We start from the raw sequence: 27,421 nt of genomic DNA on the forward strand, positions 1-27,421 counted from the left end.
TGGTTCTCGGGGAATGAGTGGGCGACGATGGACGAGAGGGTTGTACTAGCACGATTGGTAGATCAATGTAATAACATGAGGGCTTGGGAATCAAGTAGTAATCCTTAGCTTGACGTAAGATCGAAGTTGAACACAACGAGCTGTAAGAGCTCATTGCCTAATCCTATATATTGAGGGTGATAGTTGCGAAAGTCGCGCGCAGAACTATCGCTAATTCTTGGCGTAACTACCAGTCACGTGACCTACCATACAGTCTAGGGAGAACCATCTGTGGATGGCAACACCAGCCACGTGAAGAGAGGGATGGCAGAGACAGAAATAGACGGTACTCTTGTATATAGACCTTACGATGCACTCTCATAGTTCATCGTGTTCAACTTTGCAAACATCCTTGTGTAGCAATCTAATGATTACTACTTGTTTCTCAACCACCGTGTTGTTACATCGATCTACCAATCGTGCTAACACACCAACCAATCCGTTCACTCGAACTCACTCATACCCTGAGAACCAACCCTAAACCATCTAAGGACGATCTTCACATCTCGTTGCTGTGTCTGCTGCTATTACTGCTATCGTATCTATCCTAGATGTTGGGGATGTTTGCGATGGTTTGCTATCCCTTCATGCACAACTATTCTGGACAGCTAGCCTTAGCGGGATATCAATCACGTGATTGGAGCACCCTGCGCTGATCATTATCCTTTGCTTCGTGCGACGGTTGGCCTTTAACCTCGCATCCTTTGCTGAAGGGATTCATCCTGTGTGTGTTCGTAACAGAGTGATACACATTGTATTAGGTTGATGTATGTCACCTCTCCTATTTCCCCGCCTTCTTAACGCGTCCTTTCTCTCGCAGATTGTAGTTACAGGGGCTAGGTCTTGTTCAAAAGCCTCTGTAGCGCTTACGCGCCAGTGTATGGCACCTAGGCGGAGCAAACCACTAACACCAGATTGTGTGCTAATAGCCTGTATACAGAAAAGACGGTTACTGAATACAGTAAAAGTAAGGGACTTTGTGACAGTAGCATGAGTGAAAGCTAGGATTCCCGTCCGCTCAGCCATATACAGGCAGTGTACCGGCGGATTAATAGTTGGGTGGGTGACCACTAGCAAATCCCCGCTGTTGTATGTTTTTGTCTTTTTTGTGCAGCCTATCAACGGGGATCTTTTTGCCCATGTCCAACATGTCCAAGTCGTAGTAGGAGGGAGGTCACCCGCAGATGATCAGCAATGAGTTTTTGTTTGTGGTGGTATCTAGCTTCAGGAACCGAACTAAGCTCGTTGCCGCTTGCTCCTACGTGTCATCGTCTCTTGCTTTACTTCGACAACAGAGGGCGCTTCCTCAGGCTCCTGCTTTATGCGCTTTCGCTTCGTGGTCTCCTTTTTGACCGTTTGTTGTATGGTGGTATCCTCTTCCTCCTTCTTTATTGTTACTTCCTCTTCCTTGACCTCAACTTTTGCAACAACCCTGTCAGAGAATGCCTTTAGGTCCGCCGTGAACAAGACAGAATGCGCCCATCCCGCTTCCTTTCCCCACAGCTTTCGGAACAGGTTCCCAATCGCAGCGTATGTAGCAGCAGTTAGGCTACTGTGCTTGCCCTTGCCGAACCTGTAGTCGCGTTGGGCAATCTGCCAGACATGTGTGTCGACAGGTACAGACTCGGACCAGCCGAGCCCAAAGAGACACACACAGTCTGCAACCTTTGGGCCCACACCGTGCAGGGCAAGAAGCTCTTCATGTGCTTGTCGATATCCCTCACGACCACCCTCAAGCATGTCTCCAGCCGGCTTCTCTTCTACTCCAAATTGTGGACACTCAGGGTTACTCAGATTGTCCAACCATTTCAGGCCCTTTTCTTCCGATACCATTCGTGCACTCTTTGCAATGTACTTGGCACGATAGCCAAATCCAAGTTTCATGAGATGTGCTTCGACGTTGGGGCCTGAGAGGGCCTCGGGCGTGGGGAAATCGTGGTAGGGTACGTCGTCGATGCTTCCTATAAGTGGACCGTAGTGCAAACAAAGATTATGCACCATGCCAGATATGCGACTAATGTTGTTGTTGCTACTGCATATGAAACCAATCAGGGCCTCCCAGGCATCCTGCCGCAATATCCTTATACCAGTGAATTTGGGAGCGCGCTTCTTGAAGTTGGCATCGGACGCTGCCCATTGCTCGTATAGCTGGCCCAAGTCGGGCGCGAGGTTGAAGTAGTGTTTGACGAGAGCAAGAGTGTCGTCTTCCTCAGGCGCAACCGAGGGCGCATTGGACGGGGGCGGAGTAGGAAGGGCGGTGGTAATAGGTGGGTAGGTGGCGCGGTAGTGGAGGTAGGCGGCATCTTGGCGGAGGGAAAGTATGCGACCGTGAAGGGCCATTGACCAGACATCATCGGCGGACTTTCGCCATCTGATGGCACGTTAGAAGCTGTTGCGACTCGAGTACAAGGGGCAACATGGGATGTACCTGAACGATTGCCCACATCGCAGGGTGGTGTTGATGCAGAGTTCGGTGAGGCTTGTAGGCAGCTTGTGCCATTCAGCTGCGCGCAAAGCCATGGTCAACAATAGTAGGAGAAGGGTGCATGTAGAAGCCCATGCGAGCAGGAGTGAATATACCATGGCCCGGCCAGGCCTGGGTGACAGGGGTGATCACGCCAAGGATACGCTAAGGCAGCCCCGACTTTCTCTCACACGTTTTCCGCGACGGCAACCGCAATCACCGCAGAAGCATCGCGTCCCAAAGTTTGGACAATTGCACGTGGTAGATTCATCAGTCGTTTCTTGATCCACATCTGCTAATTGCAGCTCGTCTCGCCATCTCACCTCCAGCAGCAGCAGAATCTTACGCGGCTGAACACTACGACGAGCGCGAGAGCTTCTAGCACCCACAACCGCCCACTATGAACGGCGATAGCTATTCCAGAGGTAAGCGACGTCTATCAGTACATGTACTGACTAGTGTACAGCTCCCAGAATCAAGACTAACATAAGCAGACGGTGGCCGACAGAGCGGATCGCGGAATTACGTGAGTGCACACACCCGTCGCGACATGACTGGGCACATGCTGACAAGACAGTCCTCGAGAGATGACCATCGCGATCGCGGCGACCGAAGCGACCGTGGCGACCGTGGCGGCGACAGGCGGCGACGTCGTTCACGCTCTCCCCGCCACGGCGGAGGCTCCCGCCGTGACTACGAGGTAGACACGTATTCTTCCAGCCGCGACTACCGTGAGCGCGAACGCGAGGACACATACGCACGTCGAGAACGCCGCGATGACCGGGGCGAGCGCGGCGAGCGGGGAGACCGAGGTGGCTGGGGCGACTCGTACTCGAGACGCGACCGACCTCGAGGAGACCGCGACCGCGACGATGACCGTGGCCACCGAAGAGAACGTGGAGACCGCAATGAGAGAGGCGGCGACCGATTTGGCGGCGAAGACCGCAGAGGTGGACGAGGAGGACGCGATGGAGGCTTCGGTGGCGGACGTGATAGGGCGCGTCAGGCAAAGGAAGACTCTCCGCCCTTCAACAAGCCGCGCGAGGCTACACCGGATCTTGCCAGCTTCACAAACATCCAGAAGCGCCAGCGTCGCATGACCCAATGGGACATCAAGCCTGCAGGCTACGAAAACATCACGGCAGAGCAGGCTAAGCTGTCGGGCATGTTTCCATTGCCCGGTGCCCCCCGCGCTGCGCCCATGGACCCGTCTAAGCTGGCTGCCTTCATCTCGCCCTCTTCCGGAACTGCCACAGCTGCCGCTCTCGCAACATCAGCCGCCAAGCAATCGAAGCGCCTCTATGTCCACAATCTGCCCTCGGGTTGCACTTCTCAGGAGATTATGGAGTTCTTCAACAACCAGCTCAACGGTCTCAACGTCGTGTCCGGAAACGACCCGTGCCTGTCAGCCCACATTGCTACTAGCAAGGAGTACGCTGCGCTAGAGTTCAAGGCACCCGAAGATGCGACCCTTGCTTTGGCTATGAACGGAATCTCTATGCGCGACGACGGAGGAGCTCCCGACAGGTCGGGTCTGTCCATCCGCCGCCCCAAGGATTACATTACTCCCTCTGCCGATGAGAACGCATACCCACCTGGCGACGAGATTTCCTCTGTTGTCAAGGATAGCCCTAACAAGCTGAGCATCGTCAACATTCCTACGTACATTGAAGAGGAGCAGATTCGAGAACTCGTAGAGACTATGGGCAAATTGAAGGCATTCACCCTCGTCAAGGACACCGGCACCGATCAGCACCGCGTAAGTATACTCTTCTAACCAAGCACGACTCGTAAGCTAACAGATCTTAGGGTATCGCATTCTGTGAGTACGCGGACAACGGAGTCATCGATGCCGTCATCGAAGGTCTAAACGATATCCCGCTTGGTGATGGCAACCTCAAGGTTTCACGTGCCACTGTCGGACTTCAGCAAACGACTGGTCTCGATGGTGGTGTTGGTGCCATCTCCATGTTGGCAGGAGCCAGCGCGGCCGAGAACCACGAGCACAGCCGTGTCATTTGCTTGATGAACATGGTTACCTCGGACGAGCTTCTGAACGACGAGGAATACGAAGGTAAGCTTGAAAAGAACCCACAAAGCATTGCACGATACTAACAACATCTAGAAATCAAAGAAGACATCGAAGAAGAGTGCGGCAAGTACGGACCCATCGTTGAGACCAAGATTCCCCGTCCCGCCGGTGCCCGCGTCAACCTTGGTGTTGGCAAGATTTACATCAAATACAAGGATACAGAGTCTGCGCAAAAGGCTATCAAGGCACTTGCCGGCCGCCAGTTCTCGCGGAGAACCGTTGTTGCGACCGAGTTCTCCGAGGAAGGCTTCGACGTCGATGCCTGGTAGATTTGGGGTTGTTTGAGTTGCGCGTTCGATTTCTTTAACTTGTGCAGTTGCACGTCATTATCGTTGCGTTGGGGGATACCAAAATCGAAGAGTGAAGCTGAGCATTTGTACACTAATTTGGTTCTAGGGGAAGTTCGCATGATTATGAGCGAGTTGGCGCAGGCATTTGCTCCTGTCTTGAATACCTGGGCTGAGGTGCTGCATGCGCTTCATGTAGCTTGCCTAGATATCGTGCCGTATTGTTATTACAGTCGATGAACCTGACTGCCCTGTAGTCTTACATGAGTGAGAATTTGTGACATGGATGTTGAGATAAAGTGCTGATGCTTGCGTGCGTAAACGGAACGTCCCGTGCTTACACTGCACAACATGCGCTTGGGATACAGCTGGGAAGTCCATGCCAAGGTTCGGCTACCTACAAACACTGAGCTCATGGAGTCACAAGGACAAGATATATGGGCAAGATGTGGCCAGCGCAATCTGGCTACTCCATGGTGTAGGCACCAAGTGAAGATACGGATTAAGAGATAAATCCGTGTAACTCCGCAGTAGCTAAACGATAGCTTCCGTCACTTAGCCGGCACTAATGACGATCAGGAAATCGTTCAGAAACGCAGAGAGGTTCGTCCGGCCCTGTAATGGTATGATCAGGCGTGCAGCCTCGACGGAGCTGGCTGGGAAGGTCTAGAAGTAAGTGACATCATAGACCTTCCAAAGGCATCTTCGCGTTGCGGGACGGGGAGATTGAAACCCAGACCCCGCGGTCTGTTAAAGCACGCTCGGCCCTTGTTAAGCGCGACCACATTGATACAAGGAAGTTAAAAGCGGAGGAGCGCTCTCAACGTCAACGGGCTTCCCTCTCGTCCGCTCCGACATCACTCACAAATACTACCAAACAACCACCATGGCAGGCATCGTCCGTTTCCTCAATTCCCAGCTTTTCGTCACACCTGTAAAGCCCAGCGGTGATCTTACTGGAAAGACGGTTATCGTCACGGGCTCCAACGTCGGTCTTGGAAAAGAGGCCGCGCGTCACTTCACTCATCTCAATGCTTCGACTGTGATTCTTGCCGTGCGCTCCATCGAGAAGGGTGAAGCGGCGCGTAAGGATATTGAATCCACAACAGGCCGCAGCGATGTAGTCAGAGTCATGCAACTGGACATGTCGTCCTACCAATCAGTTCTCGATTTCGCCGAAAAAGCTAGCAAAGAGTTGGAACGAGTGGATATTGCAGTTTTGAACGCCGGCGTGAACCGTGGCGTCTGGGAGGTCTTTGAACAAGACGAATCAACCATCACCGTGAACGTGGTGTCTACATTCCTGCTGGCTTTCGCTTTATTACCTAAGCTCAAGGAAACGGCGAACAAGTTCAACGTTAGACCCACACTTACCATTGTCAGCTCCGAGGTGCATGAGTGGACACCGTTCGATGAGAGGAATGCACCCGAGGGTAAACTCTTCGAGAGATTGAATGAGAAGGTTGTCGATGGAAAGGAAGTTGGACTCGGCAATCGATACCAGGTCAGCAAGCTCATGGAAGTACTATTCGTCCGCGCATTCTGCGAGCGATACCCGGAATCGAATATTCCAGTGACGGTGAATCTCGTTAACCCTGGCTTCTGCCACTCGTAAGTCATATCTTTTTCTCACGTTCGTCATCCATACTAATTGAGCAAACAGCGAATTTGGTCGGGAAGGTCCAGGGTTTCTCGCCGTCATGCGTTTTCTACTCGCACGTACGACGGAAGTGGGATCAAGAACTCTTGTGCACGCCGGTACTTCAGGTGTTGAGACCCATGGAAAGTATCTCAGCGACTGTGAGATTACTGAGCCGAGCGCTTTCGTGCGGAGCGATGACGGAAAGAAGGGTCAAGAGAAAGTCTGGAAAGAGTTGGTGGAGAAACTCGAGGGTATCAAGACTGGGATCACAAAAAGCTTCTAACAAGATGATGTAAACTCAGAATCGTTAACATCATAATCAAAGTAGTATAGTAGTTGCCTTCCACTAACTTTCTGTCCATGTAACCAATTTCCGGAATTGTCACACCTCCAACGTAAAAGAATCCTTCGTATATCCCACCAGATCCTCTGTTTATACGAAAGGGTTTCCAAATGTTGAGAGAACAGTGTCGTCGTCATACAGCCTCTCTCTTTGCTACCACTACTCACAAGTCTATCTCCGTCGCAGGTCTAGCAATATTGGCTCGCCAATGGTGCGCATTCGTCGGATTTTTCTGGTAGATGTTGACTTCAAAGAACTTGTTATGAGTCGCACACTTAAAGTTCTTGAACCTTCATCACTGTAAGCAACAACGCCTTCTCACATGATTGTTTCTCTTTGTATGCTTACGTGTTCAGCTTCTCGAAGTTCGCGTCGATGAGCCATTGCTCGGTCACCTCGACGAAAACTCCATCGGAGCCGGTGACGAAGTATCGCTTGCTATCAAGTGGACCGTAGTTCGTTTGCTTAACAACCTGAATTGCGAATGTAATGTCGGCTGGAGACGGCATCGTGTCAGGTGAGACTGCGCTGCTCTCTTTAGGATAGTTGGCCCAAGCCATGAAAGTCTGGAACTTGGATTCGTGAGACAGGATACGATTCTTGTACCCCTGAGTATTAGAACAACAGAAGATGGAAGACATGACTAGTGATGGAAGCGATGGTAGAAGTTTCGGTGAAAGCCTGTTTGTAGCTGAGGAATGAAATCTAGAGAGGATGTGATACCTTTATAATCGCCAAAACATTCTGACCGGCCAATAGGAGATGTTTATGCACACTTGAGGCCTACCAATGCTTTGACTTCATCTTGCATGGCCTAGCCGTATTGGATCTGAAAACGACTTTCAATGGAGCGATATGAAATCATGTGGCTATCTACCACAACATACGCCCTCCTGTCATTACGCAATCGGATGAGCGTATCCGGTCTCTAGTTCTGAACATGTGCGTGGTCTTAATCATCTCTCTGTGACGAAGAATACTTGGGAGTCAAAAGCATATTTACTAGTGTACTAGCGAAAGCCCTAGGGTTAATTACACTGTCTTTCAAGTGGCGAAGATCAACATGAACATCAAAGCACCATAGTTCGCATCAAGTTTCTACATTGTCTTTAGATAACTGCTACTTTAATCGCCCGTGACCAGGGTGCTGAGATTTGATATGCCGATTCAGATTGTCCTTGCGCGGCATACTCTTTGCGCACCACTCAACCGGACACACGAACAGCGAGGAACTAGTGTCTAGACCAAGCTTTTTTCGATGCGCTTTGGTCTGCTTGTGTCGTTCTAGATCCTTTCTAGCATCCTTGCTATCTTGAAAGTATGTATCGCAAGGTTCGCATTTGTAGGTATCGTGTGTCCGCAAGTGCAATCTACTGAGGCTTAACATTGTGAATAGGTTGCTCAATATCTTACAAACCTCAGTTTTGAGAGCTGTTGGAACGTCTTTCCACAGACCTGGCAAATATGGTTCTCAAAGATAGCAGCAGGCTGCTGAGGTTGTAGTGATGCTGACGATGGTGGTTCGTAGTCATCATATAGGGCTGCAAAAGAATGTTGTGACCATGGGGAGGATGTGACGTGATTGTTTAAAAGGGGAAATCCATTTATCTCGGAGGGTGATTGATGCTCTTCTTCGGTTTGTGCGGATAGGGAGGACTGGTGCGCTGGTGGAACACAGGATGGAGTTTCTCGAAGGTCGAGCAAACGCGGGTCAATAAAAAGATGATGATGATGTAAATCTTGGTCTTGAAAGGCGCTTCCTCTAGATTCGGAAATTGAACGCTACAATAAGAACGTAGCAGTGGCTCCTGTGTTCTGTAAGTACGCTCCAGGCTTCCAAGAACACGAAGAAGAGCGACGCGAGAGGATGAAATGAAAGACGAAAGGAGTGGACACTGAGGTGGCCACAGGCCCCACGGTGAAGAAGAAAAGCAGCATGAAAACAGGTCTTGAAGGCGACTATATGCTCACAAAAGCGAACAACGCGCTGATTGGTTTGGTGTAGGCCTCAAAATTAGCGTAAGCGTTGCGCCTATCACTGCCCTCCCTCAATGTCGCCGTAACCCGAAATGGGGTGCTCGGAACCTGGATATCAGTCTTTCGGTGCAACCAACAACTTAGTGACCAGATCTGATCGTGATTGGACATTACATCCTCGCCTAGTGCAACCAGATTCTTGTCGACAAGGATTCCTCTGTCATACTGCGCGGGGATTAACACGGATAGCGAACATCGTGATGTGGGGAAGATGATCGAGAAGACAAGTACTCGAATTGTTCTATACTACAAAATCTACATCTACTGGGTATCGTCTAATTCATTCATAAACTCCTAGTTCTTGAGCACGTAACGGTACCTGGGAAGGCCCTTCTCAAAGTCGACAATGACGTCGTTGGCCTCGGACATGGGCCTAACTTGGACCCAAGCCTTCAGGTTGGTCTTCTTGGCCAACTCCAACATGTCGCGGATGTGTTGCCTGGTGCCGATCAAGCTACCAGCGATCTTCAAGTTCTTGAAGATGAGGCCCATGGGGGAGAAAGAGGGCAATGGGTCGTCAGGAGCACCGAGCTGAACGAAAGTGCCGTTGACGTCAAGGAGGTTGAGGTACTGGTCCAGAGGGAAACCACCAGAGATGGTGGAGATGATGATGTCCAGGCCGGCGGCGTTCTTGGTCATCCATTCGGGGTCCTCGCCAGTGGCGATGAACTTGTCAGCGCCGAGCTCCATAGCATCGGCCTTCTTGCTTGAAGAACGGGAGATGGCAACGACCTCGTCGCATCCGAGAGCCTTCGCGAAAAGGAGGGCGAAGTGACCGAGACCACCAATACCGACAACACCGACGCGCTTTCCTGGGCCGGCACCGTAGGAGACGAGGGGGTTGTAGACGGTGACACCACCGCACATGAGAGGAGCGGCGTACTCTGAAGGCAGACCCTCAGGAATGGGAATGGCGAAAGAAGCAGGTCCACGCCAGTTCTTTGCGTAACCACCCATGGCCTTGTCGCCAGACTTGTACTTGCCGTTGTAGGTCATGACGAAGTTGTTGCAGTTGCTTTCCTGCTTAGTCTTGCAGGGCCTGCAGCTCTCGCAGCAGTCGCTCTGAGCACCAACACCAACGCGGTCACCGACCTTGAGGTCCTTGACATCGTCTCCTACACGGGTGATCTTTCCGATGATCTCGTGACCGACGACAAGAGGGTAGTCCGAGGGGCCCCAGCCGGAGCGGAGAGTGTGAATGTCAGAGCCGCAGACACCGCAGTGGCTGATCTCCATCTCGATGTCGGTGGACTCGAAGTTCTTGGGGGTGTAGTCACCCCATTGCATGTTTCCGTCGGCGGCAGAGGGGTCGTGAGCGACCCATCCCTTGAAGTCTGGTGAGGAAGACATGATTGTTTGATGAATGTAGTGGTGTGTGAGAGAGGTACAATTGTTTGGTGAGATGCAAACTCCCTACTTGTCCAGCTGTAGTCTTATACTTATACGCATTTTCTAGAAGTTTTCCAGCATTTGTAATATGTCAAGAGACGGTATGAGGTTACCGTATCACTATCCTAGTGTTTTGCTCTTTTGCCGATCTACGCCGTTGGTATCGGACCCACTTTGACGACGTTTTTGAGCCTCAAGCGGTGCGTGCACAACATATCCGTTAAACCCGCACTCACCGGTCCGATAAGGGTATGGGTCTGAGGCGACAAGTCTGCAAAACTCTCGGACGAGGCTCGCGGTGAAGACGTCAATCTGGGGCGAGTCCTAGAATGTGTATCATCGATCTGCCGGGACACGTGGAAACCCGATTAAGGAAGGCGTTTGCGCGACACTAATCTAGTTTCCGTTGACGTGTCGGGAATTGGAATCGATTCGAATCTTTCCAGGCTTCTAGGCCAGTCGCGTTGTTATGACAACTCTTCCTTTTTTCGAGACGAAATCTTCTACGGCGGGCGGCCTGCTGAACATCAACCCGCTCTTCGGCAAATGTCTTTGTCATGCCATTGCCGCAAGCTTCCAGCACTCGGCATGCTTGCTCAATGCCAGAGGTATATTGAAGAGCAACATATGATCGGAGATTACATCATAACAAGTTAGCATGCTGGCAGCAACCAAGAGAGCCGGGCAATCTGCGGATGATAAGATGTCACTGTTTCAATCAGCGTTGGGGAAGTCTCTTGATTTATCGTCTCAGTAGTTTTTCTTTTATCCATGCAAGGATCTTCTTGAGCACATATACCGCTTCTTCATATTCTTGCCACCGAAGGTCCACCTCTGTCCTCTTGTCTTCGAGCGGCTCGCTTCCTGGCAATGAAAGCCTTGCGTCGTATGATTGCGTGCCATCATCCAGTATGACTCTGATAGTACGTTCTTCTCCGACATGTTCGCAAAGAGCGTTCCAGGTCGGTTTTGTAACTTTCTCAAACAAAAGAGTGAGTTTGTCGTCTTTGTATCGGCAGGTGACTGGTAGCTTGAGGAAGAATCGTGGGGTGCGGGATCTCAATTCCAGGGGTAGTACACGTTCGCCGAAACCGTATGCGGAGCCGTATAATGCCTCGTTCAGGACATCGAACGTGCTTAATCTCATGGAGGCTGTCAGCATTTGCGGAGACATGGAAGAGAGCCTAGCAGGTCTTTGTATTGAAGAAGAGACTGTGTATTGTGAGGGAGTAGTGAAAGATCTCGATACTGAGCGTGTTGCTTGCGCGCGAATAAGTCTGGAGCTGCGCAATGGCCACCCTGTCTATGCACCCATGGGGTGAGTGTCCTCTTGCCTCACCGACTTTCTGGAATCACCAAAACCATGATTGCTCACAGGAGGACACTCGTTTCAAAAGGCGTGGCGGCATATCATTGGAGGATGGCGTTTCATGTGGAAGCACGATAGTTTCTTGCGGAAGACAAACTGAAAACGTCAAACACAATCATGAGCAAGAGCTATGTTGCGACAAGCTTTGGAAGGTCACCGTTGTAAACTGTGAAGGCTTTCGAAAGGTCGGGTCGGAAAGACCGAGGCAGAGTGACGCTTGGTCTCTTGGCACGCGTCATGTACCAAATCCCAGTGCAGAAGATCCTCTACCACCATATACAGCATCATGTCTCACCTTCGAACAATTCTCGAACTATCAAGTGCAGAGTTGAAGTAACGATATAAACCATCGTTTCTTTGTATTGAAAGTCTCTTGACTTTTAGAGTATGTTTGCCGGACTGCGTCAGAATATTGTCGCGTTACGCGTCAATTTTCTACTCTCCAAAACCGGCCGCCTCTCTCCGGACACAGACTGAGATTTTCACGAATAGCCACTTGGCAACGACATCACGATAATCGCATCCACAAGCAAATTTTCGTTCCTGATTACTGAGCTTGTCATTTACAGCTATCGTTGCATTATCCGCAGGCGTTCTCGGCCAGGCGACTTCTCTGCTTTGACTTTTTGTACATGGTTTTCACGCCTGATCTCAATCCAGCGATCCAAACGAGGGCGTGGTATCGTTACAGTCGGCCCTACATAGCTAGTACCACTTCTTGTTTGGAAAAAGTATCTTGTATGGAAGTCCAGCACAGTCGGACCGTGGCAAATCAGCGTGATAGATCACATGATGTGGATTTCGGGGGGGGGGGGGGTGGGGAAAGCTTGACAAGCCCACGCCCAGCTGGGGACGTTACTTATCACCATTTGCCCTGAATTATATCGCAAAGGTCGCGAAGATGAAGTGGCAAAATCCTTCGCAGATTGGAAGCAAGACAGTCGCTGATGTTAAGCTGATATAAAGACTTGTGACGTGCGGCAATTTCTTCCATCACACACAATATCCATTTATCCACCAGTTAGGTCGACTACAAATTGAATAATTGACCAGAGGTTGTCTGTTACGATGCCAATCAAGGTTGCGGGTGGCTATATCCGAGTCAGCCGCTACGATGGCGCTACCCGCGACGCTAGAGTTGGGGTAAACCTGGGGAAACACGATGGTGTTGCGGAAGATGACCGGTTGGCCTCTGGCGGTTGGGCATCGATCGTTGGGATCAAGACGCGGGAAGCGATCGCGTGAGTGGCGGGATCTAGACTGGTAGTTACCGATTATCCTTCCGTCAGAGAGGATTGGAAGTGGATTGGAAAGTGAATGAGGGTAAGAGCACGAGGAAAGCAATTATGGACGTGGATGAGGTGATGCAGATCATAATTCATGGACGATGGATATATACAGTGCGCAGCGCTATCATGCGAAACTCAAACCGCCAGTTGCGTATTTACAAGGGTAGTAGCGACTCTCATTAGTCTTCGTGAATTCAATGCGTCTCGGTGGTAGACGCTTAAACAGTGTGCTTCTCAGGGTATTCGTTGTAGGTGGCGCTCCTCTTGCGAGAAGCATCGGCCTCGATCTCGGTAAGGCTAGCACGGCGGTTGTCGGCGTGCATGTCCTGGACATCTTGGAAAGAGAGGGAAGGAACGAAGCCAGGGGACTTCCAGGCTTGGGAGCACTTGCCGTAGAGCTCGTCGACTTGCTCGAGAGAAAGTCCCTTGGTCTCGTAGATCATGGCCCAGACGAAGAAGATGCAAATAAAGCAGCATCCACCCCAGACGAAGAAGACCTTAGCACCCATGTTGGCGTTGCCGGGACCGTCATTGACCATGTATGGGGTAGCGTATCCAATGGCAAAGTTGAGCAGCCAGTTGGATGCTGTAGTCATAGAGAGAGACTTGGCTCGGACCTTGAGAGGGAAGATCTCACCAGTAACGACCCAGGCAACAGGTCCCCATGAGCAGGCGAAGAAGAAAATGTAGATGCAGACGAATGCGATCAAAGCCTTCTGTGCAGACTGGTTATCAACGCCAGCAACGGTACCAGTAATGGCGACGATGAATTGGCAGACAGCCATACCGATGGCACCGAAAAGGAGAAGGTTGCGGCGACCCCACTTCTCAACGAGGTAAAGACCAGGGAAGGTTGAGGCAACGTTGACGCAAGAGGTAATCATACTGACGACGAAGGGGTTGCTGATTCCGGAGTTCTGGAAGAAGGACGTTCCGTAGTAAAAGATGAAGTTGACACCAGTGAGCTGCTGGAGGGACTGGAGAGCACAACCAGTGAAGAGACGCTTTCCTAGGTTGCCGCGGAAGCAGTCGAGGTAGGTGGCCTTGCCAAGAGACAGTTCGTATTCATGGTTGGCAGTGATCTCAGCCAACTCCTCAACGAGAGCGGGATCCTCGACATTAAGGCGGCGAAGGGTGGAAAGAGACTTAGCAGCCTTCTCTGGGTGACCCTTCTTGATGAACCAGCGAGGAGTCTCGGGAAGCCAGATGCAACCAATGAAGAGAATGATAGCCCAGGCGAATTGAACAGCGATGGGAATACGGTACGAGCCGGTATCGTCCCTGTCCTTGGTGGAGTTATTGACGATAGCAGCAAGCAACAGACCGATGGTGATAGCAAGCTGGTAGCAACCGACGATGGTACCACGAATCCACTTGGGTGCGGTCTCGGATTGGTACAAGGGAATAGTGGCACTGATCATACCAACACCGTAACCAGCGAAGAAACGTCCAGCAACGAACATGGGGATAGCGGTAGCAGCAGTCTGAAGGATGACACCGACACAGAAGACGATGTTGCTGACAACAAGACCGAGACGGCGACCAAGGAAATCAGCAGTAGGTGCGGCAGTCAGAGCACCGAAGAAGGTACCAGCAGAGAGGATAGAGACGATCAACGAGGTTTGTTCGGCGGTGACATCGGGGAGACCGTCAGTACGGTTTTTGAAGCCAGTGCTGAAAAGCTCTCGCCAGTGCTTCATTCCTAGGATACCACCAATGGTACCAGTATCATAACTATGAAAGTCAGCATAGTCCTTTGGTAAGAGCTAGAACTCGCATACCCGAACAGAACACCACCGAAGGCAACAAACAAGCCGACCAGGATGGCGGGCGCTGTCGAGCCAGCTACGCCCTGAGGCTTCTTCAACATCAGACCCATGATTGGCAACGATCTGATATGTAAAAGAGATGGAGAAGGAAGACTCAAGTCTAGGGAGAGTAGAATACTCGAATGAGGATGTCTGCTACTTCACGGCGGGCTCACCATCTTTAAGTACATTTGGGGAAGAGTTTCCATGAGCCTGGGGATCTCCATGGGCAGCCGCCTAGTCTGGAGACTGGAAGCATGGAGTGAGCGCGCTAGTCCCGCGGCTGGCCAACAAGCTAGTGAGAATAGGTCCGAAGGTGCTGGGGAAGCTTAGTGTGTGGTCTTAGCCAGGATAGTGTTGGACCTAGAGCAGACGAGATGGGGACCACTCGTACATCGTAGGACTGTGATTATCAAAGCGCTCAGATCATCGTGAGCCAATTTTGGCCAGATTGGCAAACTGGGAAGTCGAGATTCAACTAGCGCAACGCTGTTCAGCGATTCCATGCCCGTGTTACTGGAACACGATGGTGAGTATTGTCAGTTTCCCAGAGACGACGTGCCAGACGCGGCTGGTCTTCTGACACGCGCGCTCAACAGTGATACGCAATTCGCGTGCTGGGGCGAAGATGTGGCGTGTGGGCAGTCTGCTGATAGGGCACTAGGCCAGTAGCGCTGCGTTTAGCAAACGCGACCTGTCAAGTCGGGTTCGTTTATGTCGTGAACCACTGACCTCATACCGGGGATAATGCATTCATGTGCAGACAGCCACCGTCTATCGCTACTGCTTGATAGACGTGACTGTGGAGCAATGTGTAGGATAGAGATGCGGGCTTGCTGTTCGTCATCCCTCGATCGTCAAACGATCACAACGCATCGCTCTTCAACGAGCGTCTGCGGTGTGTGAGTGTCTGGCCGTTGCAATTACCGATGGGCTCCCCAAGCTCAGACAAGCCTTTTCGTGGACGATAGCTTAGACAGACGGCATCGAGCTGTATGCAGTATAGTCGTGGAAGGATTCTGGAATATCGCTGCTTTGGTGCTCGGTATTGCTGACATTGGCCGACGAGCTGATACCAGCCAGCGATCTGTGAGAAACGGAGCGCTCATCGGAGAGGTGGGGAAAGAGTAGCGTGGCAGGATTTTGCTTCTGGGCCGCGCCAAAGTCGCATAGGAACGACAGGGTAAACGGGGTACATTAGTTCCCATAGCACTCCGTGAGGCTCAACAAGCATGCTTGATCACGCTAGCGTGGTCTCGGCCAACCATATGAGCCGGTTACAGTAGCCTCGAACCATGCACCCAGCGCTTGGTCGAACTATCGGGAGGATTTTCTCAAACTAACCAGTGCCGGACTGACGATGTGGTGATGATTAGCTGCACAATGCATCTGGAGGCGAAAATCTCGTACTCTGTATGCACGGAGTCTGTCAGCCATTCCGCTCAACAATCGGGGCCCATTCAATACCCTAAGGTTCCAAGGTTGAAGCAGGGCACGGCTGGTCATGTGGACTGGAGCCAGGTCAAGGTCACCCCGAAATACCTGGAGACTGGTGTCTGACCAGTAGCGCTGTATGGGGCACTGGTAATGTCGGAGCCGCCGCCTCCTCCCAGCAATCTTCCCCATGGAGCAGCAGTTTCATAATGATCACGAGACTCAAATATTAGCAGTCTCGTGATGGGCACGGCCGTGATGAAGGGGAGTTTGCAGACATGACGAGTCGGAGCCAAAGTCGCAGGTTATGTCAAGCTCCCGAGATCGCTGTTCAAGCTCCGAGGCCAAGGTGGCTTGGCGAAGTCACGGGGTCGCCGTGTGATGGACCAACACTTCGCCCGACAGTGTCGGATCGGAGTGTCTGACTCGCAAGCCGTTACTCTCATTGTGGATGGACGTCTTTACACCCTCTCATAGTGTGCTCAATCGATCTGGCCGCATTCCCTCAACCAAGAAATGTAAATCTGCAAGCCCCCGGGCACCTCCACATAACCATGTGAGACATGACGACAACGTCTGGGATTCATCGATGCCGTTGTGTTCAACGCGGGGGATCGACGTTAGCCACCTCTCCCCTTGGCACAGTCCTTCCACGAGTGGCTGTGAGGTCATGAGGGACACGACATCAGCTGAAATGCATTGCGCACGCAGCACCAAAAGGTACCATGGGAATACTTTGCTCGCTTGCAAAGAAGATGACGAGCTCTGCTCCGATGCGCATATTCGAGGCGCGCAACGTCTGGGCTGCGACTAGCACTCTTCTTCGTGGGGTGGCAGCAATGACGATGGCTGACGGATCAACGTTGACTCCCGTCGCATTGTAGCCAGATGGTTGCGAGATGGTGCATCGAGTTACTGCCACAGAATGAACAAGAGACAAGACGCAAGAGACGTGGAAAGTGGAAAGCAGTCCTCGCCAACCAGCCAATGAAAGCGCATCTCAACGCGTCGTCTGTTCCCCACCGAACGCGTCTTTCACCACCTTCACCGCCCCTCCAAACAACCTCAGATTGACGTCCAAGAAGAAAATGTCAGAAACCCCCGTTCCAGTCCACGAGCCGCCATCTCTGCCCTCATCACCCCTCCCAAAGCGAACAAAAGTCATTGACCCCACACCTCTCTCCCACGCCTCCACTCTACCACGAGGAACAGATTCGGGCGCCGCAACACCCACACCCTTGGCGGCTACACATCTCCCCAGCCACGACAACATGGCAGCACTACAACCCTCAGCGCCTACCGCCGCACCCTCATCAGCTGGAGCAGCAGCGGCAGAACAACAATTGCAAGTCCAATTGCTGAGCCCAAATGCCAAGGCGCCGACCAAGGGAAGCGCATTTGCTGCTGGACATGACTTGTACAGTGCAGAGGACACTGTGATTCCTGCACGGGGACGGGCTCTGGTAAAGACTGACATCAAGATCTCGGTGCCGGACGGGACATGTACGTGTTCCTATATTCAAAAATCCACTCTCCAGTCTCGCGATTCGTGGGCAATCTAGAAGCACGATGCTGATTGATCTCTTGTACAGACGGCAGAGTAGCACCTCGCTCCGGCCTTGCCTACAAACACGGCATTGATACCATGGCTGGCGTTATCGACGCAGACTACCGCGGCCCCGTTGGTGTCATCCTCGCCAATCTCTCAGAGACAGACTTTCCTGTCAAGATTGGTGACCGAATCGCCCAACTTATAGTCGAGCGGGTTGTCATGCCCGACGTAGTTGTGGTCGATCAACTAGAGGATACAGTGAGGGGTGCTGGAGGCTTCGGCAGCACGGGTGGCTTTGGTGCGGCTGCTGCTGCTGCAGCAACGGATGGTACCAAGGCTTAGGTCTGCATATGTCTATGATCTAGGGCATGCTGGTGAGCCACCGTGCTGATCGTGGCAAGAAGATGGATGCTTTGTTATCTAACTTAGTTCCAGTCTCTATTTGATCATCGAATCAAGGAGCGACCGATAGTTCGGCCAACGAAGCTTAACGCGGAACGGCTATGCAATCAAATATCATGAACTCTCGTCCTTCCTGACAGCTTTGCCCTGATTGCCTTCCTGTAGTACCTGCATCGCACCACCGTCCTTAGTTCCAACACCCAAATGCAGCACATTCAAGTCGTCAGGCGTCCTCTCGCCAACATGGTCAGGCACACTTTCGCCCTCGTACACTGTCCGTGGTCTGAACCTTTCAAGATCCGGCGGATCCAACATCTCCTTCACGTACCGCGGCACTGTGACTTCACTAGCATTCATGAGCGCCAAATGACGCTTCTTGCTAATCTCTTCATCCGCCTCGTCCCCTCCACCACGGCCCTCTTTTGCAGCGCGAGCATCATATGCAGCCATCTTCTCCTGGCAGACCGACGTTGTGCGCGTGAGTATGGCTTGCATAGACGCGAGAACTTTCTGGCAGGCTTTCGCCAAAGGAAGTTCCTCAGCCGACACATGGTCGGGTGACCGCCAGCTTGATTTCGCATGAAGATTGAACTCAGGCGTAGAAGCAGCGTGTACAGCTTCAATCAGACGGGGAATTGTCAGCGCTGCGAACATGTCTCCTGTCCCTGAGAAGAAGAGAGGTAGTTGCGGGGTGTCGATGCGGAAGAGACGCGGTTTGTAGTCCGAGGTTGCGGTGGAGCCAATGATGGTAAGGTTTTCGACATCGTTGAGGTCGATCTGTGGCGCTTGGGGTTGTGAACCTGGTTGGGATGCTGCTGAATCGAGATGCTGAGGATCCGAGGGAGTATTCGTGCCTGTGCCAGCCTTTGACACTGGTCTCGAGGGTATAGTCTGGTTGTCGCGCGTCAAGCGAAGGGACGTGATGATTACGTGAGGGACCTGGTAGGTCTTGTGAAGGACTTGGATCGCAGCGGCAAGGGACTTGAGATCGGTGATCGGCGTATCAGACAGTAACCTATGCTCTATCAACAAATGCCACGCTTGGTTCCGCAAGACTTCGGGATTTACTTACTCGGCCTCGAATTGGTTCGGGAGAATGAGATCTGCTTCGCGCAATAACCCCTTGTACTCTGGCACCTCATCTTCTGGAATGTACAACTTGCCATTGTCGCCCATGACCGGATCGAGCACTATCTTGGTTAGTCTTGTACCTGTCACCTCGCGCAGTCACCCACCCCAGAAGAAGCTGCCAGGCTTCGTGCCAGCATTGAGCTTGATATCCCTGCCAATCGTCCCTATTGCTTGCACGGCCTCAGCGCTGGGCATGTATCCTGTCAGGAGTACATCGAAGTTGGTGAGGTTTGATTGACGTAGTCCTTCATAAAGGTCGAGGATTTCGGTCGCGGATGTTTTGGTGCCTTTGATTTGCTTGTATGCCGTGTGATTGCCTGAGTTGTTAGCTATGCGCTTGTCCAAGAAGGATGCCGGGTGCACCTACTATAATGCACCGTGTTGATTGCGGATACGTCGCAACCTAGCGATTGCATGACAAGAGTGGCCATTTTGTTCCCGACATAGCTCAGCTCAATGTCAGTGAGTTGCATGTATCGCGACGGCACGCGACTCACCCATGGACTACCTGTCGCATGTTAGTTACAAGACATGTCTTCCGCCTGTGAGTCTTACATGACTGGCAATCGCAAGCACGCGCGTGTCCGGTATTAGCGTGTCGGAGGCCATTTTTACACCAGAGAGAGAAAAGAGCAGGTAGAGGAGGTGGAATGCAGGTACAAAAGTGCACGCGGGGTATGTTGTTGATTTACTATGTTGATCTTCCTTATCTGAAATTCCACGCGGTATGACGTGGAGCGTTAGTGGGGCAGTGACTTTCCTTTTGTGCCTAGGGCGCGGAACACCACGCGGGACCGCCTACTCGCCAATGTCGCACACCAGAATCATGAACCTAACAGACGCTCGATGCATATCAAAGCCATTGCGCCGCAAATCCCCCACATCTATCCTGAAAACATGCCGCTCGTGTGTCAATGAAATCATGATGCGTTTACTCTTCGTCGCCAATCTGTCCAAATTAGCTATGGTACTGCAATAGTGAGAAGTGGGTTCTTACCTTGGGTGCGAGGTAGAACCTCAGGTAGCTCTGATCCTGGAGAGCGTACTCAACCAGCAGAGGCACCTCACTAGAAAGGCAAAGCTTGACTGAGTCTGACAGGCCACTGGCCTTGCAGAAGTTGGTCAGGTACTTCAGCGAGAATGTAAGGGAGACGGGCTCGTTCATCTCAATCAGGACAGCCTCAGACTCCTTTTCGAGACTAGGGTCTTGCTTGAGGATGACGGAACCCGAACCAATGTCGCCAGAGCACGCAAACTTGACGCCCTCCTTGGTGCACTCGATTGAGACTAGATAGACATTAGCTCGTACTTCAACTTCCGGCCACGCTGTCGCAAATGTCAAAAGACGTACCCGACTCGGACAATGCACCCAAATCTCTGCAGATGCGCTGGAACTCAGCAGCAGGCAGCGTGATTGTGGCTGCATAGTCCGTCTCTGGAATACCCAGGTGCTCCTGGTCGATGTCCATGAGCTTAATGTCATATTCGCTGATTCTGGCTGCGCTCTTGGTCTCGAAGACCAGGTTGACAACATCTGGCGCATCCTCGGCCTTGATGGTGAGAATATCGTCGCTTCCAGCAGCACGAAGCACCTTTGTGAGGGATCCCAGATTGATACCGAGGGCGATGTTGCGGTCGCAGCGGAAGGGCGAGAAGGCTTCGGACTTGAGCATCATAGAGACGAGGGCGACGTGGGAGTTGTCCATGGCTTGGAGCGCGATGCCCGAGTCATTGCAATCGAAGTTGCAGTCCTGCACGAGATCCTTGATAGCGTCGACGACCTGTTCATCGTTAGAACAGCTTTCGCCGAGCTCTATTTGCGCGAGTGTACCTTCTTTAGGACGTTGGCCTGGTTTAAGCGTGCCTCAAGCACTGTACTTGGTTAGTTTCGTTCGCTACACATGGCAGGAAATACACACTTTTGAATATGGAGGAAGATTAAGTGAGTACGATGGCGCTAAAGGGGGTATACGAAGCGTGGTTGTGCAAGAGACAATTGCGGTGGAGGCAACAATCAATGGAGGGGAACGCGAAAGTGGTTGGCAAACGCGTCGGCCACGCGCTAAATCAGCACAGGGCATAAAGTGCCGCCAAGACCTTACATTGTGTGCCTGAGTGGTGCCGGATGCAGCAGGAGAAGTCACGGTTTGATAAGTGCTTAGTACTTTGTTCATAGACGTAAAAGCTGTCTTCTCTTTGGCTGGGCTTTTGACACCCTCGCCTTTGCGCATAGTAGCGATTGCCCACTTTCTGGCTTATGGCAGAGAGCGTCTTCTCCGGTGATATTGGAGTATCTCAGAGCTTGTGAGCTTCGAAGGCTAGTGCTCTTCCATGTCGTCAAGACCACAGCATCTGTGGTTACCACATGTCCAAATTCTAATGGTCGACCCGAGTTGCAGTGTGCAGCTCCATGATTTCACGCCCTGACCAAGCCATAGAACAACGTCCAGGTAAGCACGAATCCCATCAACCCTCCAAAAACATCCCCCAACCACAAGTCACCCAGTGGCCGATAGAAGTATGCGCCTGGCTTGCCATCTGTCTTGAGCGCAAAGAGCAGCACCGACACCACTAGCGAGCCCAGCAGATAGAATATGAAGCCTGCATACGACTCGAGGCCTAATGTGCCGGCGGCGACACCGAAGAGCGATGCCGTGAGACTGCGGATATTGGAGACAACCTATAGCACGAACGAGTTAGTGGACAGCGCAAGACTGGTGTGGCTTGGACAAAGGCGTACCTGGGTATTGTGCTGGACGCTGGTGCCGACGATTGGGTCGATGGCAAGTTGTCGCTCCTGGTCCAGGGCTGATGCCGCCATTGTGTATCTAGTGTTGTGTGTTATGCGCCTGGAACTTGACAAGTTCCGCTGGTTGTTGCGGAGGTAGTCGGTCGAGGGTCGGGGTGTTTGATTCGGCCGTACGGTTGCAACTTCGTCCGGGCGGCTCGATGGATGCTCGGATGTGACGTCGCGCCGATGTGCAGCTGTCGGAGATGTTTGCGACGAGAGCGGGACTTCCGGAAAGGCTCCAAGATGTGCAGTGACGCTATGTTGGCTGCTTGTGATACCTCTCGTTATGGGGTGACGGTGTTGGATGCACGGAGGTGGGTTGTGGTCCGTGCCGAGACCCTGACAGCATCCTGTCCAACCTTCTGAGCGCCTGCCAACATGCATCGACATGCAAGGTATCGCGATTCGAGAATATGTCCATTATGGTGTACCTGCTAGCTAGAGAATTTCTACTAATTCCACTCACACGTCGTCATAGAGAGGCCCGTACCCGTCCAGATACCTTGGCGTGTCAGCTTATTCCGTTGCTCTATCGTGTAGACTAAGTCCTTACTGTTCCAGATGCGGTGATAGGAAGTAGTTCGGGGTATCTCTTGCGGCTCGTAAATAAGCAATTGCTTGTTGGAAATACCGACCGTTCGCCATGACGGACGTGATGTTTCCAAGGCTCGTAAACGCCTCGGCAGCCTACACAAGGTTAACGAGACGAGCTATTGGCCGAAACTTTACTCACCATAGAAAGGAGATGTCCAGTAACGATGCCCTGTTCTGTTGCTACGTATACCGCACGCTGGAGATAGTCTGTGGCTGGCAACAGTAATCCTCGCGCTTCGATATAGACTGCTTGGTGTAGTCGTTGTTCGGCTTCAACCAACCCCCTTGTTGTTGAGCTTAGCAGTCTAAAGTTGCTTGTATCGCTACTGAAGGAATTTCTCTCTGTACGCGCAATGCTTGACAGAGCCTTTTGCGCTCTCAGCAACCAGTTTCGACCGATTACTATAACGATTAGCGGTAATGGGCATGTATATATATATATATATACAAAGGCACTTACGAGTCAGAATGTCGACATTGTCGGGGTATATTTGGAGTAAGGTCACTAGCTGACGCAGGCACCAATCTGCTAAGTCTTGAATAACACCGTTATCAGCATCGGCGAAGGCTACACGCTGGAAGACGCTAATAAGAGGCAACTGCCAATTCCTGCGCTCTTCTTCCGGGACGCTATCAGTTATTTCGAAAGAAACTATCGTGTTGCGAATTGCTGGTAGTTGGTCCCGCCACGAAGCAGGTGAGGTATCGAGATTGGTGTTTATGAGTTGGACAGTTTCCATCAACCTTTGTATCATGCTATCATCCATGTTGGCAAGGAAATGTCAAGTGTGGGAATCCAGAGAAGAAAAAACAATGTGCGTGTGTCGTATGTAATCGTGATGAATAAAGTATATGAGGCAGCCATCCAAAGTACATGTACATAGACATGGTTTGATAGACGGCCCTGCTTGGAAGGCTACGGCTCATACTTGTGACTGTACCCGCCACGGGCGAAGCAATTTGGCACAGTGCCCGGATACCCTGGAGGTTGAAACGCGACTAACCGTTGTCATAAGCGGATCTTGTGTAAGCTATCCGGATAGACCAGACTGGATCAAGTAAACAGAAGTATCTAGATACGCGTCTGCGGGTTGCGCCGAAGCAGTACCATGGCGCGACGACCCCCATGCTCGTGGCTGTAGCAGCTAAGTCCGAGCATGAGGGAAGTGGTGGCAAGTAGTCGAAAGATGATGGGATCTTGCTGTAGATGCAGAGTAGTTCCTCCGTTGCCTGCGGTCCTGTTCCGCGAAGCGTTGTCGACAGTCAGTCCTTCTTTTCGAAATGTGTACAAGGTCACCATGTCGTGCTTGGTAAGCCCGCGTCGCGATTAGCTCAGCACGGAGAATTGAGATGGAACTACAGAGTTGCTTTTGCGGGATCTGCAAGCCGGCCACGCTGCAGATGCCATGCTGCAGGTACGTCATCGGCACTGTTATCGATTACGACGGCACCCGTACCTTGCGGTGTATATACAACACCTGAGCCTCGTTGCAGCATGTCGGACGTGTTGGAAGCCGAGCATATCTAATCAGCCGGAGCAGCGAGTAATCCACTAGTATGGATTGAATGGGTCGGAGGTGGGATGGGGAACATTGGTCCGTCCAGCGTCTAGGATGGCATGGTCAGAGAATATGTGAGGCTATGCGACTGACTCGCCGCTGCTCCGGAGGCTCAAGAAGGGGCGCGTCCTCGACGGGTGCAGTGGACACACAGTTGGCTGAGATGGTTGTCGGCCAAGGCAGTGGTATACAGGCCAAAGCGACGAGCATGCACAGCTTTCTGGTCAAGACGGCAGCCACGACGATTGCGCCTCGAGGTTACGCGCGCATATGCAAGGAACAAGGGGTAAACATGTCTGAGGGGGGTGTGTTTGCCGGTGCGTAAACCGTAAACGAGCGAACGTTCCCCATGAATGTTTCATGCCAATCACAGACTACTGGCTCATTTCCCGGGACCCTGAGCTTAGTACTACTATTAGCTGACCATCCGAACCGAACTACTACATGTGTCTACAACCCTCGTTGCCAGCTGCTTGCCCTACCCACAACAAACAACACCTGCATCGCCCTCATCCACGTCTCCCACGGCCACCATTGGACCCCACGCCGACCACGCGCCCGCCGCCCCTGCAGCTGCCATCCCCGCCATCTCCATATCACGGGCACCTTCCATCTCCGGATTAGAGCACCCGCAGCCATCACAAGCGATTGAGCGGGAACCGACGACGACAGCCAAAATCGCACCATGCGGCGGTAGCGACATGGAGAACATGATATCCGACGACTCGCCTCTTGCGCAGTTGCTTGAAGGTGGGCTGCCCCTAGCACGATGACGATGCCGTGCGCCGTGGGTACTAACCGCCGTCCAGGACAAGGCACTGCGCCATCACCCTACGATGACCACGACCACGACCACGACCACGACTCCGAGACATCGACATCCACCAACTTCCCGCAGAGCTTCGCGCCCCGCGGACCGTCGACGCTGCAGTCGAGGATAAGAGACCGGCTCCCACAGCCGCTGCGCATCCACGCCCGCCATGGCTCCATCGCCCGCATCCACACGGCCTGTTCGGTACGTGTGCGCCTTGGTTGTCTCGTACATGCTCGTTAACAAGACACAGAAAGCCGTCAACTCCCGCATCGGCCGCGCAGACAACGAACGCTTCCTCGAGCAGTTCCGCTACCTCATCGTCGCTTCCCAGCTGCTCGGCGAGCAAGGAGGCCTGCGCGCATCCGTCATTCCCAGCTTCGCGACCGACGGACGCCCCGGCTCTCACGAGTTCAAGGTCGCCCGGATAAACCCCATCGGCGCAGCGGCCACGGGCACGACGGCCTTCGCGCTGGCATGGCTGGTGCACTGGTCGCGCCGCCAGCCCGTCTTCAGCAAGAGCCGAACCCTGCTGGTGATGCTGGTCTTCGCTGTTGTCTTTACCGCCGGTTACACGTACATGCGCCGGCAGTGGCTGCAGTATCTGCGTCAGGAGGCCGTAAAGGGCGCCTCGGACCTGGTCACAAATCTACAAGCCTTCGAGGCTTCGACGTCATCTGCCCTTGCCTTGATCCAAGAAGTGGAGCTCGTGTCACGCGGCTATCGCCTGTACGTGACCTTGCCTTCCGCCATAACTCTGCAGCCCGAGTGCTAACACCATGCAGGAGCAGTCCCTTGCCTCCCATCTCCCGCATCGAAGAGAAGGGGCAGGCCCGTCGCTGCCAGCGGCTGCGCAAGAACCTCCGAGCTGCATACGCCGACATCGTTCCCATACTCACTGAACAGTGCCGTAATCTGAAACAACTAATTCAAGAAGATGATTTGGAAAAGTATCTCGACGTATACGAAATCAGCAATCCCGACATGCAAGAGGCCGCCCTGGGCTACAGCGAATCTGAATTCGACGATGCCGAAACGTTAAAAGTCCTGCGCATCCTGCAGTATCGGTTATCAATCCTACGACGTGTATACCTCTGTTCTCTCCTGGCAATGGAGGCAGATGGCGGCAAACCCGATTTTGCGCGATGGTCGACAGTGGTCGACTCCATGTTGAATACGGCTCGCCCCGTCGGAGAGTGGAGCGAGAAGTTCAACCGCGTGCTCGCTGAAGAAGAGCAGTTCGTACTCCCATCGCCGGCCAAGGTCGCACCAACTCCTGCTCGAGACAAGATTCGCAATTCCGTGCGCAAGTTATCTGGATTGTCGAGCGGTATTCGCGGTCTGCAAGCCAAGATGCAAGTACTCCGCGAAGAGACCAATAAGAGCTTGGAAGATACCGAAGACGTAACCGACTTGGGTCACTCCCTCCTCGCACAATACGATTCAATCGGTGCAGATCTCAAGAGTTTGGTGCAAGCTTGGGAGGCAGGCAAGAATGCGCTCGCCCTGAACATCGATCGGCATGAGCGCAGGATCTCCCAAGCATCCAGCGGTCTGCGCTCGCCTGTTCCAAGTCTAGGCGGTTTGACTGCTGTAGATGAAGGCAGTCCGTCTGATGCTCTGCGTGCTCTTAATGGCGACCTGCTGAGTCCCCACCAGAGCGCTCCATCGAGCGACCAGGGCAGTACGTCCGACGACGAAGTTTTCGAAGCTATTGCCCTTCCAAAGACACGAGCTACAATGTCGAGAGAAGAGCGCATGCAGAAGATCCAAGACGACCGCGCTCGTCAAGCCTCGTTACGTGAACAGCGAGAATCGAATACCAACATGCTGCGAGAATTGGAGTCAGTCATAAATCTAAGGCCACACCGAGTCTCAGCGCCCCCAGCCGGCGCACGAGTTACCAGTCTCTGAAGCATCAATTCCTTTTGTTCACCGTTTTGGACTAATTCCGGCTACCAGATGTCGCATCTCTTTCGCTTGCTTTGTTTCTTGGCGCACATCGGGTCTCAATTTGATTCTGGGCATTTACGCTATACCACTGCCGCGGTCGCATTTACTTTTCTATCACATACCTTGGAGTCGCAGGACTAATGTCTATAACGCATATGTTGTGGTCAGAATACCCACACAGAATAGTAATGACAAATATCAATATCGTTACGTATAAGCTCGGTTCTGAGGAGCTCGCAATTAGCTCTATCGTCTTTCCAGCACTTGGACAACTTGGATCACGGGCACGGGACGACGTGGCTGGCGTGTTAGTTTCGGGAAATTCACCATCCTTGAACATTCTGGTAGCGAAAAACGGCTATTGGTACTCCACAGTACATGTGACAGGAAGAGCCAGTAATATCTTACGACGAGATGCACATACTAAGGTTGCGA

At 52.3% G+C, this 27,421-nt stretch overlaps 11 protein-coding genes across 11 annotated transcripts; 4 read left to right on the top strand and 7 right to left on the bottom strand.

The window, feature by feature from the left end:
* Nucleotides 1-1,275: 1,275 nt before the first annotated feature.
* Nucleotides 1,276-2,559, bottom strand: AA0111_g3731 (hypothetical protein; the record flags this gene model as incomplete). The annotated part of the gene is made up of 2 exons (XM_028649650.1): nt 1,276-2,410; nt 2,468-2,559. 2 exons carry the CDS (start codon nt 2,557-2,559, stop codon nt 1,276-1,278), a joined length of 1,227 nt encoding a protein of 408 aa, XP_028508304.1.
* Nucleotides 2,560-2,903: 344 nt separating this feature from the next.
* On the top strand, nt 2,904-4,864 carry AA0111_g3732 (hypothetical protein; the record flags this gene model as incomplete). The annotated part of the gene is made up of 5 exons (XM_028649651.1): nt 2,904-2,928; nt 2,998-3,029; nt 3,081-4,262; nt 4,313-4,577; nt 4,629-4,864. 5 exons carry the CDS (start codon nt 2,904-2,906, stop codon nt 4,862-4,864), a joined length of 1,740 nt encoding a protein of 579 aa, XP_028508367.1.
* Nucleotides 4,865-5,768: 904 nt separating this feature from the next.
* On the top strand, nt 5,769-6,807 carry AA0111_g3733 (hypothetical protein; the record flags this gene model as incomplete). Its single annotated transcript, XM_028649652.1, has 2 exons — nt 5,769-6,493; nt 6,546-6,807. The coding sequence occupies 2 exons, from the start codon at nt 5,769-5,771 to the stop codon at nt 6,805-6,807; spliced, it is 987 nt and encodes a 328-aa protein (XP_028508366.1).
* A 404-nt stretch (nt 6,808-7,211) lies between these two features.
* On the bottom strand, nt 7,212-7,508 carry AA0111_g3734 (hypothetical protein; the record flags this gene model as incomplete). The annotated part of the gene is made up of 1 exon (XM_028649653.1): nt 7,212-7,508. One exon carries the CDS (start codon nt 7,506-7,508, stop codon nt 7,212-7,214), a length of 297 nt encoding a protein of 98 aa, XP_028508341.1.
* A 1,690-nt stretch (nt 7,509-9,198) lies between these two features.
* On the bottom strand, nt 9,199-10,254 carry AA0111_g3735 (hypothetical protein; the record flags this gene model as incomplete). The annotated part of the gene is made up of 1 exon (XM_028649654.1): nt 9,199-10,254. One exon carries the CDS (start codon nt 10,252-10,254, stop codon nt 9,199-9,201), a length of 1,056 nt encoding a protein of 351 aa, XP_028508340.1.
* Nucleotides 10,255-11,035: 781 nt separating this feature from the next.
* AA0111_g3736 (hypothetical protein) lies at nt 11,036-11,440 on the bottom strand (the record flags this gene model as incomplete). Its single annotated transcript, XM_028649655.1, has 1 exon — nt 11,036-11,440. One exon carries the CDS (start codon nt 11,438-11,440, stop codon nt 11,036-11,038), a length of 405 nt encoding a protein of 134 aa, XP_028508371.1.
* A 1,729-nt stretch (nt 11,441-13,169) lies between these two features.
* On the bottom strand, nt 13,170-14,830 carry AA0111_g3737 (putative glucose transporter rco-3; the record flags this gene model as incomplete). The annotated part of the gene is made up of 2 exons (XM_028649656.1): nt 13,170-14,685; nt 14,733-14,830. The coding sequence occupies 2 exons, from the start codon at nt 14,828-14,830 to the stop codon at nt 13,170-13,172; spliced, it is 1,614 nt and encodes a 537-aa protein (XP_028508342.1).
* Nucleotides 14,831-17,281: 2,451 nt separating this feature from the next.
* Nucleotides 17,282-18,087, top strand: AA0111_g3738 (hypothetical protein; the record flags this gene model as incomplete). The annotated part of the gene is made up of 2 exons (XM_028649657.1): nt 17,282-17,696; nt 17,786-18,087. The coding sequence occupies 2 exons, from the start codon at nt 17,282-17,284 to the stop codon at nt 18,085-18,087; spliced, it is 717 nt and encodes a 238-aa protein (XP_028508373.1).
* Nucleotides 18,088-18,261: 174 nt separating this feature from the next.
* Nucleotides 18,262-19,709, bottom strand: AA0111_g3739 (hypothetical protein; the record flags this gene model as incomplete). The annotated part of the gene is made up of 4 exons (XM_028649658.1): nt 18,262-19,162; nt 19,220-19,337; nt 19,383-19,595; nt 19,646-19,709. The coding sequence occupies 4 exons, from the start codon at nt 19,707-19,709 to the stop codon at nt 18,262-18,264; spliced, it is 1,296 nt and encodes a 431-aa protein (XP_028508372.1).
* Nucleotides 19,710-20,209: 500 nt separating this feature from the next.
* Nucleotides 20,210-22,099, bottom strand: AA0111_g3740 (Proliferating cell nuclear antigen; the record flags this gene model as incomplete). Its single annotated transcript, XM_028649660.1, has 6 exons — nt 20,210-20,227; nt 20,276-20,565; nt 20,630-21,059; nt 21,110-21,150; nt 21,781-21,958; nt 22,019-22,099. The coding sequence occupies 6 exons, from the start codon at nt 22,097-22,099 to the stop codon at nt 20,210-20,212; spliced, it is 1,038 nt and encodes a 345-aa protein (XP_028508602.1).
* A 2,824-nt stretch (nt 22,100-24,923) lies between these two features.
* Nucleotides 24,924-26,947, top strand: AA0111_g3741 (hypothetical protein; the record flags this gene model as incomplete). The annotated part of the gene is made up of 4 exons (XM_028649661.1): nt 24,924-24,972; nt 25,032-25,237; nt 25,287-25,762; nt 25,819-26,947. The coding sequence occupies 4 exons, from the start codon at nt 24,924-24,926 to the stop codon at nt 26,945-26,947; spliced, it is 1,860 nt and encodes a 619-aa protein (XP_028508603.1).
* Nucleotides 26,948-27,421: the final 474 nt, after the last annotated feature.

The sequence above is a fragment of the Alternaria arborescens genome (genome assembly GCF_004154835.1).
Source record: "Alternaria arborescens strain FERA 675 chromosome Unknown contig_7, whole genome shotgun sequence".
NCBI lineage: Eukaryota > Fungi > Ascomycota > Dothideomycetes > Pleosporales > Pleosporaceae > Alternaria > Alternaria arborescens.